Source organism: Arachis stenosperma, chromosome 5 (genome assembly GCF_014773155.1).
Source record: "Arachis stenosperma cultivar V10309 chromosome 5, arast.V10309.gnm1.PFL2, whole genome shotgun sequence".
NCBI lineage: Eukaryota > Viridiplantae > Streptophyta > Magnoliopsida > Fabales > Fabaceae > Arachis > Arachis stenosperma.
In genome coordinates, this window is record NC_080381.1 from 18,701,608 (window position 1) to 18,719,205 (window position 17,598).

Sequence of the window (17,598 nt, forward strand, 5' to 3'; positions counted from 1 at the left end):
TAAATTAATTTTTTTTAATTTATATTAATTTTTTAGTATATATTATAAATTAATAATTTTAAAAATATTATCATTAATTATTTATTTCATTTATTTTAGATAAATATTAAATTATTTAGTATTTTTTTTAATTATATTAACTCTATGGTCTCTATCTAATTAATTAAATTTATTATTTCATTTTATTTGATTAGACAAATTAATTTTTATTTTAATTTGTATTAATTTTTTCGTCTTATGTATTTTAATTAATAATGTTTAAAGTATTATAATTTTTATATCGTATATTTATAAGATATTATTTATTTATTTAATTTATTTTACTGATCTAAATAATTATAATTTGTTTATTATATCAATTCTTTCATTTAATTAATTTAAATATATGTTGTTCGATTAAATTTATTATCACGTTAATATTTGAGTTATTATTTAGTAAAAAAAAATTATCTTAAATATTTTTATTCTGAATTTTTTATTTTTATTCATTGTTTACTTTTTTAATATCGAATTTAATATTTTAATTAATATTTTCTTATAATTTATTATCTAATAGTTATATATTCATCATCAATTATATAGCCGTGAATATTTTTTTAATTTATTAAAAAAACACACTTTTTTATTTATTTTTATATTTCATAACTTATTCAATATAAAAATTATATATACTAAAAGATAATCTCATTTTTTATCAATTATTCTTCTATTTGGTAATACTTTTTTTTCTCTTATAATATATTATTTCTACTCTTTGAATATTTTTATAAACTATAAAATACTATTATTTATTATTGTACTTTATCTCTTTATCTCTTCTATTTTTTATTTTGTTCTTATTTATTTAAGTTTTTTTTATTTTTATTATAAATTTTATCATTTTTATTTTATACAAGTTAATTTATTATAATTTTTTACATATTGAGTCTTTTCAATAATTAAATTATATTTCTTTCGTGCATAATTTCATTTCTAATTTAAAGGATTGAATGATAAAATAACATCTAAAGGTTATTTTGCATTTTCTTCTTTCTTTTTGCCTTACATCCTTTTTTTTTTTTTGCAACGATCATGAGTAATTACATACAATGATGTTTATGAATACGGAGTAAATTTAAATTACATCCCATATTTTTTTAGTAAAATTTTTATTATCTATGTCTTGAAATAGAAAAAAACATTATAAATTATTTTAGACCAATAAATCTATTATCATTTGGACAATTTTATAATTTTTAAACAATGTATAATTATCCGATATTTTTTTTAGTTTAATATATTATTTCTTTTAATCGAATATTACCTTGAATTTGTATTAGACTTAAATATTTTAACAGAAAACATTTAAAAGGATGCAACCTTTCTTAATTAAAGAACGGATAAATTTATATGCTTATTACAACATATAACACTTTGGACTAAGGAAAAAAAAATTGAAGAATTAGGTAAACAAAAATTCATATCTTAGAAAAATTTGAAGATAATATACGTGAATATTGGATAATTTTTAATTGTGTTTATTTCTTTTATTTTATATTTCACTATGTTTTGTTTAAGGTTTTTCAATATTATTCCTTTGTAGCTTGATATTTAAAAAAGTTTTTTAGTCTAATATATTTTTGTTGTCTAATAATCATTTTTTTATAAAAATGATACTAAATTAAATATAAGTTAATCCCAAATTAAAAAGTTATGTTGATTAATATAAGTATTACCGTATTTAATTTAAGTTATTTATACATTAATATAATCGGTTGAAAATGAATGATAAATAAAATTAAAAAAAAAATTAAAAATATAAAATGTTCGTAATTATTTTAAAACAGATAATAAAGTAATTCATAGGATATTACTTTATTTGGGTTGTTAATAATTATAAAAATAAAAAGTTAGTAATTATATTATAATATGCACTGAATAAATTTTATGGTATTAAATTTATTTGGATTGTTAATATAGTTTTATAAATGAAAACTTTATACAAGAAAATTGTTAATAAAATGTTATAATCTCTATATTTATACTTATTTGATTCATGTATTTTATTTTATTTTGCACAAAAAATTGAGATTTACTTTTTTTAATTAATTATTTAAAAGCGATAGTGAAATGAGTAGTTATATACTTATATGGTATTTTAATTATGCAATATCTTTTACGTTTACTCGGGTGATGAAACATGCAAACTTATATATAAAATATTGTGACATAGTATTAGAAAAAATTATTAGTTGCTACAGATGTAAATTAAACTCTTACACTATATACTAATTGAATAGCAAGTTATTAATGAGTGTCTATAATAAAGTTATTTTGGCGTATGTGGCATAAATTGATCAAAAAAAAAAATAAATTATTTTATTTTACTCACATAACACTTAATATATAATGGCTTTAATATTAATTTTTTATATTTTATATCAAAATAATTTATTATAAAATATATAATTTAATAATTATGTTACTTTTTCAAATTCAATAATTATTCTCATACCTGTAAAGGATTCCTGTTATATATTATTAGAACTTTTTAATTATTAGTTTGTTAAAATTTTTAATTATTGAAAATAACTTATCAATTTTGACTTTAGGAAAATATCTTTTTAATTAGACTTCTAATTCATTTAGAGGATAAATAATTTAGAATTTACATTACTAGGAATCTTATATATATGATATTGTTAAAAAATAAAATATCATAAGTGTATTTTTTAAGTCAAATGATAGTTAAGATTGTATTTGTTTATAGGGATAGAACATTAAGACAGAACACAGAGATATAAAATTGTATTTGACAGATGAGATATGGGTAGAGATATTGTATCCAGAGGGGCAGAGATAGGAGTGTTATCGGTTCGGTTTGGTTCAGTTTTGGACCAAAAACCAACCGAACCGATATGTTCGGTTCCTACAGATACACAACCGTTCGGTAACAACAACCGAATCGAATCGAACTAACAGCGGTTTGGTTCGGTCAGTTTTTTCAGTTTTTAATTCCTAATGAGTAGAATATGAATTATATAACTAGAGGTTTAAAATAGTCAATAAACTGAAATAATAAGAGTAAAACATTGAAATGGTTAGGGGTTGGAGATTTTTGTTGTTAGGTTAGTTAAAGGTTAAAATGGTTAAAACATTGAAATGTATGCATATCTTCGGTTCGGTTTCTATCGAGCCAACCGAAAATCGAACCGAACCGATCGGTTTTGTCAGAAAAAAACCAAAATAAAAAAAACCAATTTTTTCGATTTTTAAGTCGGTTGTTGTAATTTTTGGATCGATTTTGCGGTAATTTTCGGTCCGGTTCGGTAACTTACACCCCTATCCAGAGATACTAAATTAGTGTATTTTGTGTTCATCCTGACAGATAGGACACAGATACTAACAAGTGATACAACTTATTTTTTATTTTTCTTTCATTATTCTTGTTAATTTTTCATAATTATATTTTTTATTATTATATTTTTCTTCTCAAATTTTTTAAATGAAAAAAATAAATAAATTAGATTTTTATAATTTGTTCTACTTTATTATCAAATAGAATGCAAGAACACTAAATTTTGTGTTTATATTCTCTATGTCTTATTGTCAGTATCTTGTCTTATCCCATTCTTAAAAACCAACGCAGCATAAGTGATCACATCTTAATACTTAAAATTTAACTTATGTTGTTTTTATCTAAATTTGTTTGGAAAGAAATATATTTTTCAATTGAAAGACTGACCCATATATTTGTAAATAATGGTGTTTTTAATGCGATTTGGATCGATTTAAAAAGAAAAATTCATCTGATCCAAAGTACATAATTTGTAATGGTTGTGGATTGAATATGTTTGATTTTATTTTTTAAACTTTTGATCCAATCCAACCTAAATTGTTGTAGTTTGGATTGGTTTGGTTTATTCAATTTTTAATAAATAAAATTTTAACATTTTATTATTAAAAAATAAAAATAACTTTATGTTGGTAAAACAAATAAATAAATGAATCTAATTTTATATTTAAAAATATTAAATAATAATAATATAAAATATAACAAATTAACGTATTAATATAATATTCCAATTTAATAATAAAATAATGTTAGATCACATTTTGTAGTTTGGATTTAATTAGTTTGGTTTTGATAAGTGGATATGAAAGCTGATTCAATTTACATAGTTTGCCAAGAATGGAATTTGATTTAATCTAAACTAGTGTGATTTTGATGGATTGTTGATTTTGGATTAGTTTAAATTTAAACACCTATATTTAGACGTAGTGATATATTTCTATTCAATTTTATTTTTGTATGTTAATTATTTAAATTTGAAGTCTTAACACGTATTCTACCTCCATTTTATTTGTTTTGTTGACACTTTAAAAAATATTCAAATAACTTTTAGCTTTAGTGCTATATGCATTACAATTATTTTATATGCATATATAATTATCTCATAAATATTTTAGAAGTGACATTTTTAACCAATATTTTTTTAATCAGTGTTGTTAGTGAAAACCAAACTCATAATTTGAGAAAAGATTCATTGATTTGTAGGTATTATTATAAAGCACTTGATAAATATTTAGATGATGTCTTGATTTTTTTTTACAACAACAACAAAACTTTGTCCCACTAAATGGGGTCGGCTACATGAATTAAATGATGTCATTGTGCTCTATTATGTATCATATCTACAGAGAGACTGTTTATATATAGATCTCGTTTGACCACCTCATGGATGGTCTTCTTAGGTTTTTCTCTGCCTTTCGCTCCTTGTCCATTTTTTATCTCATCCACCCTCCTGACTGGATATGTTCTATCGGTCTTCTTCTCACATGTCCAAACTACCTGAGACGTGATTCAACCATCTTTTCCACAATGGGTGTTACTCCAACTCTCTCTCTTATATCTTCGTTCCTTATTTTATCCAAACGCGTATGACCACTCATCCATCTCAACATCTTCATCTCTGCCACACTCAACTTATGTTCGTGCTCCCCTTTAGCCGCCCAACACTCCGTACTATAAAGTATAACCGGTCTTATAGCTAGCGATGCGATAGAATTTACCTTTAAGTTTTAAATGCACTTTTTTGTCGCATATAAAACCAGATACTCCGCCATTTTGACCAATCTGCTTGGATCCTATGATTTACATCTTATTCAATCTCTCAATTATCCTGTATGATGCACCCAAGATACTTAAAATTTTTAACTTTTTGTAGGATGTTTTCTTCAATCTTCACCTCTATATTAGGGTTTTCCCTTCTCAAACTGAACTTACATTTCACATATTCTGTCTTAATTTTTTTTACACATAACAAAAATTTGTCTTAAAAAAAGTGATTGTATTAAATAGACAAATTAACTTTGATTATTGAATAATCAACATCACTTCTATTTCTATCGTAACAAAAGATTTTTTTGTAAAAAAGATCTGTATAAATAATTATTATTTTACAGATGGATAATTCAGGATTGTTGACATAAATCCTTTCTGTCATTCCACAAGAGTTAAAGACAACATATTATGCTTTTAATTGTGCATTTATCTTATCTTTAGCAATTTGGTAGGTGTTTAAACTAATAAAAATTATAAAATTGTTTATAAGTATAAAATATAACTATTTCAACTCAAAAATAAGCAGAATATGTTAGTAACTTTTAACAGATAACAACGTTGGTCATATTAATTTGATTCAAAATATGAACATGATATTAGAATATAAAATAATTTTAAGTAAATTAAAAAATAGTTCTCCACAATAATTTTTTTTGCTATGATGACAAAAAAGATAATTTAAGAGTAAATTTTATTTCATGTTAAATTTATTTGCACAGATCGATTTTAACATAATCACAAAAAAAATCGATTTTAACATAACAATAAAAAATTTAAAAATTTTATTCATGAATAATAAAAAAACATCAACAAATTCAACCATTAATATTATTTAAAAAAACCATTAATAAAATTTTAATATAAATAATTCAATTTAATTACAAATTATATATACTATTAATGAATAATTATTATACTTTAAAAAATAAATAAAATTATTATTAGTTAATTTTATTATTTCTAATACTAAAAATGGTTACATTTTATATTTAATTAACTTTATAAAATTTTTATAGCAAAAATTATTATGCGTATTTTTGTTTTAAAATAAATATTTTATATATTTTTATATATTATTTCGTGTAAAATACGAATACATGTACCAGTTAAAAAAAATTAATATGGAGATTATTTTTGCTGATCTTATAAGATCACAGGTATTAATATCCAGGTAATTTATACAAACAAATTAAATACAGATTAATATTATATTAATATTATAAAATAAAATAACTTACATGTATGTTCTATTTTATTTTTATGTAAATTGAAGTAATTAAATTTAATTTACATTGAATATATGTAAATTAAATCAATTTAATTTAATTTATCACTGATATATTAAATATATATAGTTGATTTGCTTTACTATATTGATGTGCATATAAACTATTTTATTTTAAGATATTTGTATAATATTAATTCTTATTTAATTTTTATTTGTGTGAATGACTCTAATATCTATGTGCTTGTTGGTGGTTGTAATATTTTAAATTAGGAGTAGATAGATATTTTTATATATTATTATTTTTAAAAAAATTAATGTTATATTATTATTTTAAATTATTATTTAGTTAATAATAATTTATATTTATATTATAAAAATTTACACATATAAAATTATAATTTATATCTATATTTACTAAAAGTTATATATATATAACTTGTATTCATATTTATTAGAATATATATATTTATATATGTAAAAATTAATAAAATTTATTTATTAAAAAATAATTTAATATTTATGCTGATTCAATATTAGTCAAAATTAATAAAAAAATTGACCTCCAAAATTTTCTGTTAATAAATTATAAAATATGTTTTTGGTGACTAATAAATTATAATATTTAGATATAGCTTTTGCTATTTTGAAAAAATAAAAGAAAGTTAAATAAAAAAAAAAGAAAAGAAAAGAAAAAGAGAGAAGCGGCGACGGTAGCTGCGTATTGGGTTCCGTACAATGCCAGCTAGCCTCTGCTATTTCCAGCTGTGCTCACAAACCCACAACTAAAGCCTGACCCACACCTTACTATAACAAACTAATTACTAACCACCCTTTTTAAACCCTAACATTCTTTATTTTTCTTAATTACTTTAATTGGAAAATACCTATTTAATATTTATACACTTAAATATTTAACTTAAGTATTACAAATTTACAATCAATAACCCTCTCTCCACGCACCCATTTTTATGATATGTATGTACAAGTATTATGTGTACCAAATAAGCGTATAATGTACCATCCATCAATAATGATGTATACTTATATGTAAAAAAAATAAATTATTATTCAATTATTGTATGTAAAAATACATATTTCATATTTCGTAAAAATATTATTATAAATAAATTTAAATATTAGTATATTATAGATTTAATTATTTTATTATGATACATTTAATTGATGATTGATTATTTAAGAATAATATTATGTGATTAGTAAATATTATCATTTTGAGTCCGTACTTAGCCAATAATAATTTGTATTCATATTTATAAGAATTTGTACACAATAAATATATATTTTTTACATATATTTATCAAAATTTGTACATATGAGTTAATACAATATACACTCATATTTTTTTAAATTTACACACATAAATTAATAAAATATATTTGTTGAAGATAATTTAATATTTATACTTTTTAAATAATGGCCAAATTAATTTTCAAGATTTTTTCATTATTTAATTAAAAATATATAAATCATTATATATAATTAAATATATATAAAGATATAATAACTAATTAATTTTTAGTGTGTTTATAATATTTCTTATGTGTGATATACATTTATAATTATTGCAAGATGCTTTACTTGTTATCAATATGGAGTTGTTGGTTCTTGCTAAAAAAAAAATGGGGGGCGAGTTAGAATAAAAGAAGATATAGGTCCCTTGAACATGCATAAGATCCTGTGCATTTCTTTTGAAATAAGCATTTTTCAATATTTACTTCGAAATGAAAGTTCATCCCATACATGATACATATTTTTTTTTTTTTGGAAAAAACATAACTACTTATAATATGGTCATCAAGTATCGGTTATTGTTCTGCTGACCCCTTACCCACCACCAACTTCATCCTTGGTGATGGTTCTAGTTGAACTTGAGAAGGGGGTTGAATCAAGTTGGTTAAAAACTCAAGGTTTTTAGTTCTGTTTTTGCTATTGCTCGAGTTGCAGGAGATTATTTGAAATAGTCTCATACGCAGAACATTAAAAGAAAAGAGAAAGAGAGAAAGGGGCCAGCATGTATCCTGGTTCGGATTCCTAGTGCCATGAATCCTACATCCAGTCTCCACCACAAACCATGGTGGAATTTCACTATAATTCTCAGATTACATTCACCAATACTATTGAATTAATTCCTAATCCAACTAGTATCTACCCCTAAGCTTTATACACCAAAGCTTAGCAACCCCAAAGTGCTATTCCAACTTGGAAGGGGAACTAATCCTAGTTCATTCACCCAAATTACATCAGAAAGAAAAACAGTGGCTATTTTGCATCTCTCTTGCCTTTTCTCTCTTGGCTTTTGATCCTCACATATTTGCCTTTTCTCAAAACAGAATATAACGCAAGACAGCCATAGCATAAGATCAGAATTAAGCTAAAGTAGAAGAAAGAGATTCCAGCTCTGTGTTAGAGAAGGTGCTTTGAATGTGTGTACTCTCTTTCTTGTCTTCAGAAGATGAAATGAAGCTTCTTATATATCTTCAGCTAGGCTTCATTGTAGCTTCTTCCTCTTTTCTTTTCCTTGCTGCCCGTTGGAGTGGTCCTTGATGGCATGCAGTCCTTTCTTCATCCTGCTCCACTTCCCCTGCTGTCCGAGGAGCTCCACCACTACCTCTGCTGTCCTTGGTGTTTCTTTCTTCCTTGGCATGTTCCTCTTTTTCATTCTGCTCTATGATCTCTGCCATACGAGGAGCTGCTCCTTGCTTCTGCATATTTGTGTTTTGCTCAACCACCAACAAAATGTTGCTCTGCTATTGTTCTTGGGTTAGTGGGGTGTGCCTTTGTGTCCTTTCTTGCTTTTGCAGAGTCACACCTGTCCTTGCTATGTTGTTGCTTCCTTTGTTTTCCAGCTGTCTTGTATTGCTTGTGATGTAGACAGCTCCCCTTTTTTTTTCTTTTGCTAAATGCATAGCCTTTGATTTTTGCTGAACGGTGTAATAAGGATGAAGTATTGGGCTTGTGCATTTGCTTGGAACATCAAAGGAATAAACAAGTAGCATTGCTTGTTTGTGAGAGAATTAATGGGCCTGCCACAATAAAATACACATTAAACAATATTGGGCTTTCAACCCAATTAAATGTTTGTCATCATATTGTTACCCAAAATCAAACTGAGCTCAACAATCTCCCCCTTGATGACAAACATGATAAAATAGGGAAATTTAAAAAATTTAACTGAGTTAAGAACACTTCCCTTTGATGACATTCTGATTTTGAGTTGCTCCCCCTGAATGCTAGCATTACTCCCCCTTGATCATGGCTTACATCTTTTCCTGAACCAAAACTTAAGAACAGCCAAAACCAATATTTCTAAACTATATATCATAGTAATGAAAGCACAGAGCAATTAACACAAAGCACCACACAGGATAAACAAGTTACTTAGCAGCACAAAGCATCATTGTTCTTAACTATTACTATTAATCCCCTAAGCCAAACTAACATTCCCTTTCTTTTCTCCCCCTTTTGTCATCAAGGGAGGAAAGGAAAAACCTGCACAAAATTTGTTAGTGGCTGGTTCATAGAGTTCAAGTAGCAGAGTAGTTTCAGTCTGTTACAGTCATCCAAAAAGGAAAAAGAAACAAGTTCAAAACGAAACAAGTCATAGTCGCAGATGAGATAACAAGTAGCTAGGCATCAGAGTTGGATTCATCAGAAGTTCCATCGTCCCCCCCCTCATTGTCAGAAGTTGTGAGGCCAACCTCAATGTCCTCCACAAAGTCTCGTAGAATCCGAATCCTGCCCTTAGTCTTTTTGAGAGCATTCTCCTCCAGAACTTGATTCCGTTTGCGCTCAGCACCATGATGGAGAAGAAGATCTGTCAGATTGAGGAACTCTTCAAGGACATTCTTCAGAATGCGTGTCATGACCTTGATTGTAGTGGAGGTGGAAGGGGGAATCAGAGGATCCTCATCAACAGAAGGAACATCAGTGCTGTCATCAGTTTGACGACGCTTGGGAGCTGTTTTCTTTACTGCACCACCCCCTTTAATATATGAGTTACAATCTATGGCAATTTCAGCCCCAAAATCAACATTGTAATATTGAAAAATTTTTGTGAGAAGCATGCCATATGGTAACGCATTTTTGGTACTAATACAAGCATACATATGCCTTACAAGTAAATAAGCAAAAGAGATGGGAATTTTTGAAAGCAGTGCATACAAAACCAGTGTGTCACAGAATGAGACGCGTTGAAAAGAACCGCTCTGAGGCAAGATGACATGGTTTACAATCCTGTGCAGCTGGGCACGGACTGGACCAAGAGACTTATGAGTAGGAGTGTTACCTTCTAAGAGAGGGATATTGATGCAAACTGTGCTTAGGGCATCAAAATATGAAACATTGAGCGTATCATCCCACTTACCAGAGGTGTAGACATCAGGGCCACGGTCCTGGTAATCTAGGGCTTTGCCTAGGTGATATTTGTCTAGAATGATCACTTTGCCTTTAACAAAAGAGGCGATTCTCCCTTCTTTGTAGGTCATGTTGCTATAGAACTGTTTTACCAAATCAGGGTAAACTTTCTCTTTGATGGACAGTATGGATGTCCAACCTTGATATGCAAACAATGGGGTAAAGTTCAGGCCTTTCCTACGGAGTTTGTCAAGATTGACAAGCTTCGAGGGACAGAGTTTACGCTTGTAAACATCTTTGCAGAAAAACAGATAGTTCATGAGAGATTGAAAACGACGACGATCAAAGGACTCATCAGGAAAATCAGCATAAAAAGACTTGTAAGCAATAGGATTTGAGAGTCTAGGTTCAGCAACAGGACGGAGGTCAAAGTCAATGACTGTACCGCGAGTATGGCGATTCTGAGTGGGGCGAGTCTCTTCGTCTTCGTGAAGAGGCCTCTTTCCTCTGGAAGAACTTGGCTTGGAAGAACTAGGCTGAGATGTGTTTGGTGGAGGAGGAGGAGGAGATGTAGGGCGAGGAGCAACGCCAGGGCGGCGAGCAGTGGTCTTAGTGCGGGCCATGTCAGGAGAAGGGTTTGGAGGTGGAGATGGTGAGGAATGAGTGGGGGAATGAGAGGGAGATGAGTGTGTGTGATCAGAACGGTGGGTGCCACTGTGGGAGCCTCTGCGAGCAACTCTTTTCTTTCGAGCCATATATATAGAATCACTGGTTTGGAGAAGATGAAAGAGTGGAGAGTGAAGAGTGTGGTGTGAATGGATGCATGCAGTGGGAAGTTAATATAGGCTTGAGAAGTGTAAAGGTTGCACCTTGAAAAGATAAAAACCCAATCTTGGAAAACGCTTTGAAAGTTACAGCTGTACCTTCGTACGTTTGAAAAAGCAAACAAAAGATGGAATTTAATAAAGGATGCAACTTTAAAAAAATGAAGCCCTAATGCATGAAATGCAAAAATATTTAGACCAAAAAAATTGAAGTAGGTTCAGAGGTCCAAAAAAAATGAAGTTGAAGTAAAGCCCAAACATTTCGAAAGCCCACTTTTCATAAAAGCTTAAACAAAATTTGTTTCAAAAAATTGAAGGAACCCCACATTTTTTTAATAAAGAAAAAGCCCATAGTTCTGAAGACTGTTTCAGCACATGGTGTCCTTCTTTCATCATGGTCAGATTAGAATCCATTAGCACCATAGTAAATTAATGAAGTTTACTCATCATTTGCCAAATAATCTCTCCGCGATTTATGAGACAAAACACAAAAGATCTCATTATCAGAAAAATTAAGAAAACAGAGATGAAGCAAGAATGCCCAATTCAGTTCGCAGCTTACAGAACCTCTCTTCAATCAATGGTTTGGTGAAAATATCTGCTAGCTGACCATCAGAATTAACAAACTGAATATCCAAATTTCCATTTTGCACATGTTCTCTAATAGAGTGAAAACGGACTTCAATGTGCTTTGTTCTTGAGTGCAAGACAGGATTTTTGGAAATGTTAATAGCACTCATGTTGTCACAAAATAATGGAATATTAGAAACATTCAGTTTATAATCAGCTAGTTGAGTTTTCAGCCATAATAATTGAGAGCAACAAGAAGAGGCTGCAATATACTCAGCTTCGGCTGTTGAAAGGGCCACAGTAGCTTGCTTCTTGCTAGACCAAACAATAAGTGATTTCCCAAGAAAACAGCACATGCCGCTTGTGCTTCTTCTATCAATCCTATCCCCAGCAAAATCTGCATCACAGAAACCCACTAATTGAAAAGAATCAGTTTTAGGAAACCATAACCCATAATTAGTGGTACCAAGAACATATCGGATGATCCGCTTGACAGCAGAGAGATGTGACTCCTTAGGCTTTGATTGAAACCTTGAACAAACTCCAACACTTTGGATGATATCAGGCCTTGAGGAGGTAAGGTACATTAGGGATCCAATCATCCCTCTGTAACGTGTCTCATCAACATCTCTACCATGTTCATCCTTATCAAGCTTGATGTTAGGATGCATGGGGGTTCCCATAGGCTTAGCACAGTCCAGCCCAAACTTCTTGACAAGTTCCTTTGCATATTTTTCTTGATGGATGAATATGCCTTCTGCAGTTTGCTTGATTTGCAAGCCTAGGAAGAAATTGAGTTCTCCCATCATGCTCATATCAAATTCATTGGTCATAAGCTTAGCAAAATCTGCACACAAATCCTCATTAGCAGAACCAAATATAATATCATCAACATAAACTTGCACAAGAATGAAATGATCATGATAATTTCTAATAAATAAAGTGGTGTCAGTGGCTCCTCTTTGAAAGTTGTTTTTCAATAAAAATGAGCTAAGCCTCTCATACCAAGCTTTAGGAGCTTGTCTTAAACCATATAAGGCTTTAGCTAGTTTGAAAACATGATTAGGAAAAGTTTTGTTTTCAAACCCAGGTGGTTGAGCCACATAAACCTCTCTATCTATTATGCCATTGAGAAAAGCACACTTTACGTCCATTTGGAACAACTTGAAACCACAATAAGCAGCATATGCAAGAAGCAATCTGATGGCTTCCATTCTAGCTACAGGTGCAAAGGATTCATCGAAATCAATCCCTTCTTCTTGATCATATCCTTGAGCGACCAATCTTGCTTTGTTTCGGACTATGGATCCATCTTCACCCAGCTTGTTTCTGAAAATCCATTTAGTGCCAGTGATTTTCTTTCCATGTGGACAAGGCACCAATGACCAGACTTGATTTTTCTCAAATTGCAACAATTCCTCCTTCATGGCCAACACCCAAGATGGATCAGCAAGAGCTTCTTGGATGTTTTGAGGTTCAATCTTTGATAAAAGAGCAATGTTGTTGGATTCGACTCTTTTCAAAGATGACCTTGTTGAAATGCTTTTGGAGGGATCACCAATTATGAATTTCTCAGGATAATTTTTCAGAAACCTCCATTCTCTTGGTCTTCTTGATTGGTTTGAGGTTTCAGGTTCCTCTTGATCAACAATGGCCTCTGCATCAGCATTTTCTGCATTAACAGGAGATAATTCCAAATTGTCTCCTGCAGAATCAGAATTTTCATTGCTAGCAGGTGCAGCTTCATGAGAATCAGAATTATTTTGAGCTGGCTCATCGTTCTTGGGGATTTCAGCTTCAAAACCTGGACTATCATCTATGCAAACACTAGGAATAATGTTAGTCTCACAGAAAGTGACATGCATGGTTTCTTCAACAGTTTTGGAGTTCTTGTTATAAACTCTATAGGCCTTGCTATTTGTGGAATAACCAAGAAAAATTCCTTCATGTGTTTTAGGATCAAATTTTCCTAAATTTTCTTTGATATTCAGAATGAAACACTTGCAGCCAAACACATGAAAATAACTAAGATTAGGGGGATGCCCTTTCCAAAGTTCATATGGGGTTTTCTTCAAAAACTTCCTAATGATGGTTCTATTTAAAACATAGCAGGCTGTGTTCACAGCTTCAGCCCATAAGAACTTGGGGATTTCATATTCACATAACATAGCTCTAGCCATTTCTTGTAGACTTCTATTTCTTCTTTCCACAACACCATTTTGTTGAGGTGTTCTTGGACAAGAGAAGTTATGTGATATGCCTTGTTCATCACAAAAAGATTCAAAAAGTTGATTTTCAAATTCTTTACCATGATCACTTCTAATTGAAACAATTTTTAAACCCTTTTCATTTTGAACCTTTTTGCTGAATTTCTCAAAAACCGAAAAAGCTTCATGTTTATGAGCAAGAAAGAACACCCAACCAAATCTAGTATAGTCATCCACAATTACCATGCCATAACTTTTTCCTCCAAAACTTTGAGTCCTAGTTGGTCCAAACAGATCAAGATGTAACAACTCCAATGGTTTCTTAGTAGAGACATCTTCCTTAGGTTTGAAAGAGGTTTTAATTTGCTTACCCATTTGACAAGCATCACAAGTGATATCCTTATCAAATTTTATATTAGGAAGACCTCTAACTAAGTTTTTCTTTACAAGCTTAGAGATTTGGAACATGCTAGCATGTCCTAACCTCTTATGCCACATCCACTTTTCAGATTCCATTGAAGAGAAACAAGTTACATTTTGAACTTTTAGATCATCTAGAGTGATACCATAAACATTGTCACTTCTTTTGGCAACAAATAGAACAGTCCCTGTTTTCTCATTTATGACTCTACAATCAGATTTCCTAAAGGTTACAGCATACCCTAGGTCACACAATTGACTTATGCTCAATAGATTATGCTTTAACCCATCAACTAAGAAGACACTATCAATGCAAGTTGAAAGATCTTTGCCAACCTTACCAATGGCAATTATTTTACCTTTACCATTATCTCCAAAAGTGACAAATCCTCCATTATACTTGTTGAGTTTAATGAAGAAAGTATCCCTTCCGGTCATATGCCTTGAACATCCACTATCAAGATACCACATTTCCATTTTCTTCTTGGATGCAAGGCAAACCTGCATGTTCTTCAACTAACCTTAGGTATCCAAATCCATTTGGATCCTTTGATGTGAAATCTTCTTGGTTGCCCAAGAGCATTAAAATCATGAACAACTTTATATAACTTACTATCATTACCAAAGGACCTAAGAAAGATAAAGCATTGAGGAGGATCATGACCATTTCTATTGCACTTGTAGCACTGACTTTTGCCCACTGATTTCTGAGGTTTGCTAAATCCTTTTGGTTTGAAAAACTTGGCAGAGGAGGATTCAGATTTTTGAAAGTTTGGTTTGAAAACTGATTTATTTCCCTCTATAAAACCAAGTCCAGATTTTTCAGACCCAAACCTTTGACAAGCAAGCAGTTTGTTCAGATTTTGAGAACCTTGGACAAACTTTGCTAAGTCTTCATTCAAACCTTTTATTTGTTCATTCAGCTTTTTGTTTTCAGAAATCAAATCATTGGAGGCAGTCACTTCATGCTTGAGTTTGAATTTTTCTAGTTCAGTTCGCAAGGCAATGTTTTCTTCTTTTAAAAACTTGTCATTATTAGTTTCATTTTCTTTAATCTTTTTCAAAAGAAGATCATTTTCTGTCCTCAAAGCCTCATTTTCTTTCTTACATTTAGCATACTTATCCAAGAGTTTCTTGGAATTCACAGAAATGTCTTTGATAATGTAGTGCAGTTCATCAATAGATAAGTCAGAGAGATCTACCTCATTTTCATCATCATGATCTGCCATCAGGCATAGTTGAGCTTCTTGATCTGAGCTTTCTGAGCTGGTATCGTTCTCCAAGTCCTCCCATGTTGCCATCATCACTTTCTTTTTGTCTTTCTTGAATTTTTCGCCTTTCTTAAGTTGAGGGCAATCTGACTTGAAGTGACCTGGTTCCTTGCAGTGATGGCATGTGAACTTGACTTGATCTTTCTTGACATCTTTGGATGAAGAGCTTCCTTTGGCTTTGTTTTTGTATCTCAGTAGTCTTCTCATTTTTCTTGCAAAGAGCACCATTTCTTCATCTGAGAAACTGTCATCAGATTCTTCTCCTTGGGCTGTCATTCTTGATTTTAGTGCTATACTTTTCTTTTTGTCATCTTTGTCTTGAGACATGTGAGTGGTTTCATAAGCCAGCAGCTTGCCTCTCAGCTCATCATAGGTGATTTTGATCAAATCATTCCTTTCAGAGATGGCTGTGCTTTTCACTTCCCATTTCTTAGTAAGACTCCTCAGAATCTTTCTCACCAAGGTTTCTTCAGAGTAGCTTCTTCCCATGGCGTCCAGATTGTTGATGATTATCGAGAACCTTTCGAACATTTGATCGATGCTCTCATCTTCCTTCATACTAAACATTTCATACTCCTTCATTAACATGTCAATTCTTGTTTCCCTCACTTGCTTAGTGCCTTCATGAGTGAGTCTGAGCTTATTCCAGATTTCTTTCGCTGTTTTACACCTTGACACTTTTCTGAACTCTTCAAAACTGATTGCACAGTGCATCAGGTTGATTTCCTTGGCATTGAGTTCAACCTTCTTCTTTTCTTCATCTGTCCATTCATTGTCCTCCTTAGCCACAACTTCTCCATCTGCATTCTGTTTGGTAGGAACGTCTGGACCATTGAGGATGATCTTCCAGATGTTGTAGTCGATTGATTGCACGAAGATTCTCATTCTCTCTTTCCAGTAAGAGTAGTTGCTACCATTGAAGTAGGGCGGTCTATTATTGGACTGCCCTTCAGTGAGAGTGAAAGCCACGATGTTGGGATTCATGTTGTTGGCCATGGATCTTTACTCCAAGCTGTGAAGCTTGCCTTCTTGAGACCTTGCTCTGGATACCAATTGATGGTTCTAGTTGAACTTGAGAAGGGGGGGTTGAATCAAGTTGGTTAAAAACTCAAGGTTTTTAGTTCTGTTTTTGCTATTGCTCGAGTTGCAGGAGATTATTTGAAATAGTCTCATACGCAGAACATTAAAAGAAAAGAGAAAGAGAGAAAGGGGCCAGCATGTATCCTGGTTCGGATTCCTAGTGCCATGAATCCTACATCCAGTCTCCACCACAAACCATGGTGGAATTTCACTATAATTCTCAGATTACATTCACCAATACTATTGAATTAATTCCTAATCCAACTAGTATCTACCCCTAAGCTTTATACACCAAAGCTTAGCAACCCCAAAGTGCTATCCCAACTTGGAAGGGGAACTAATCCTAGTTCATTCACCCAAATTACATCAGAAAGAAAAACAGTGGCTATTTTGCATCTCTCTTGCCTTTTCTCTCTTGGCTTTTGATCCTCACATATTTGCCTTTTCTCAAAACAGAATATAACGCAAGACAGCCATAGCATAAGATCAGAATTAAGCTAAAGTAGAAGAAAGAGATTCC

At 30.6% G+C, this 17,598-nt stretch overlaps 1 protein-coding gene across 1 annotated transcript; it reads right to left on the reverse strand.

Annotated features, from left to right (window-relative positions):
• Positions 1–15,239: 15,239 nt before the first annotated feature.
• LOC130980518 (uncharacterized) lies at positions 15,240–16,994 on the reverse strand. Its single transcript, XM_057904188.1, has one exon. The coding sequence runs from the start codon at positions 16,992–16,994 to the stop codon at positions 15,240–15,242; it is 1,755 nt and encodes a 584-aa protein (XP_057760171.1).
• Positions 16,995–17,598: the final 604 nt, after the last annotated feature.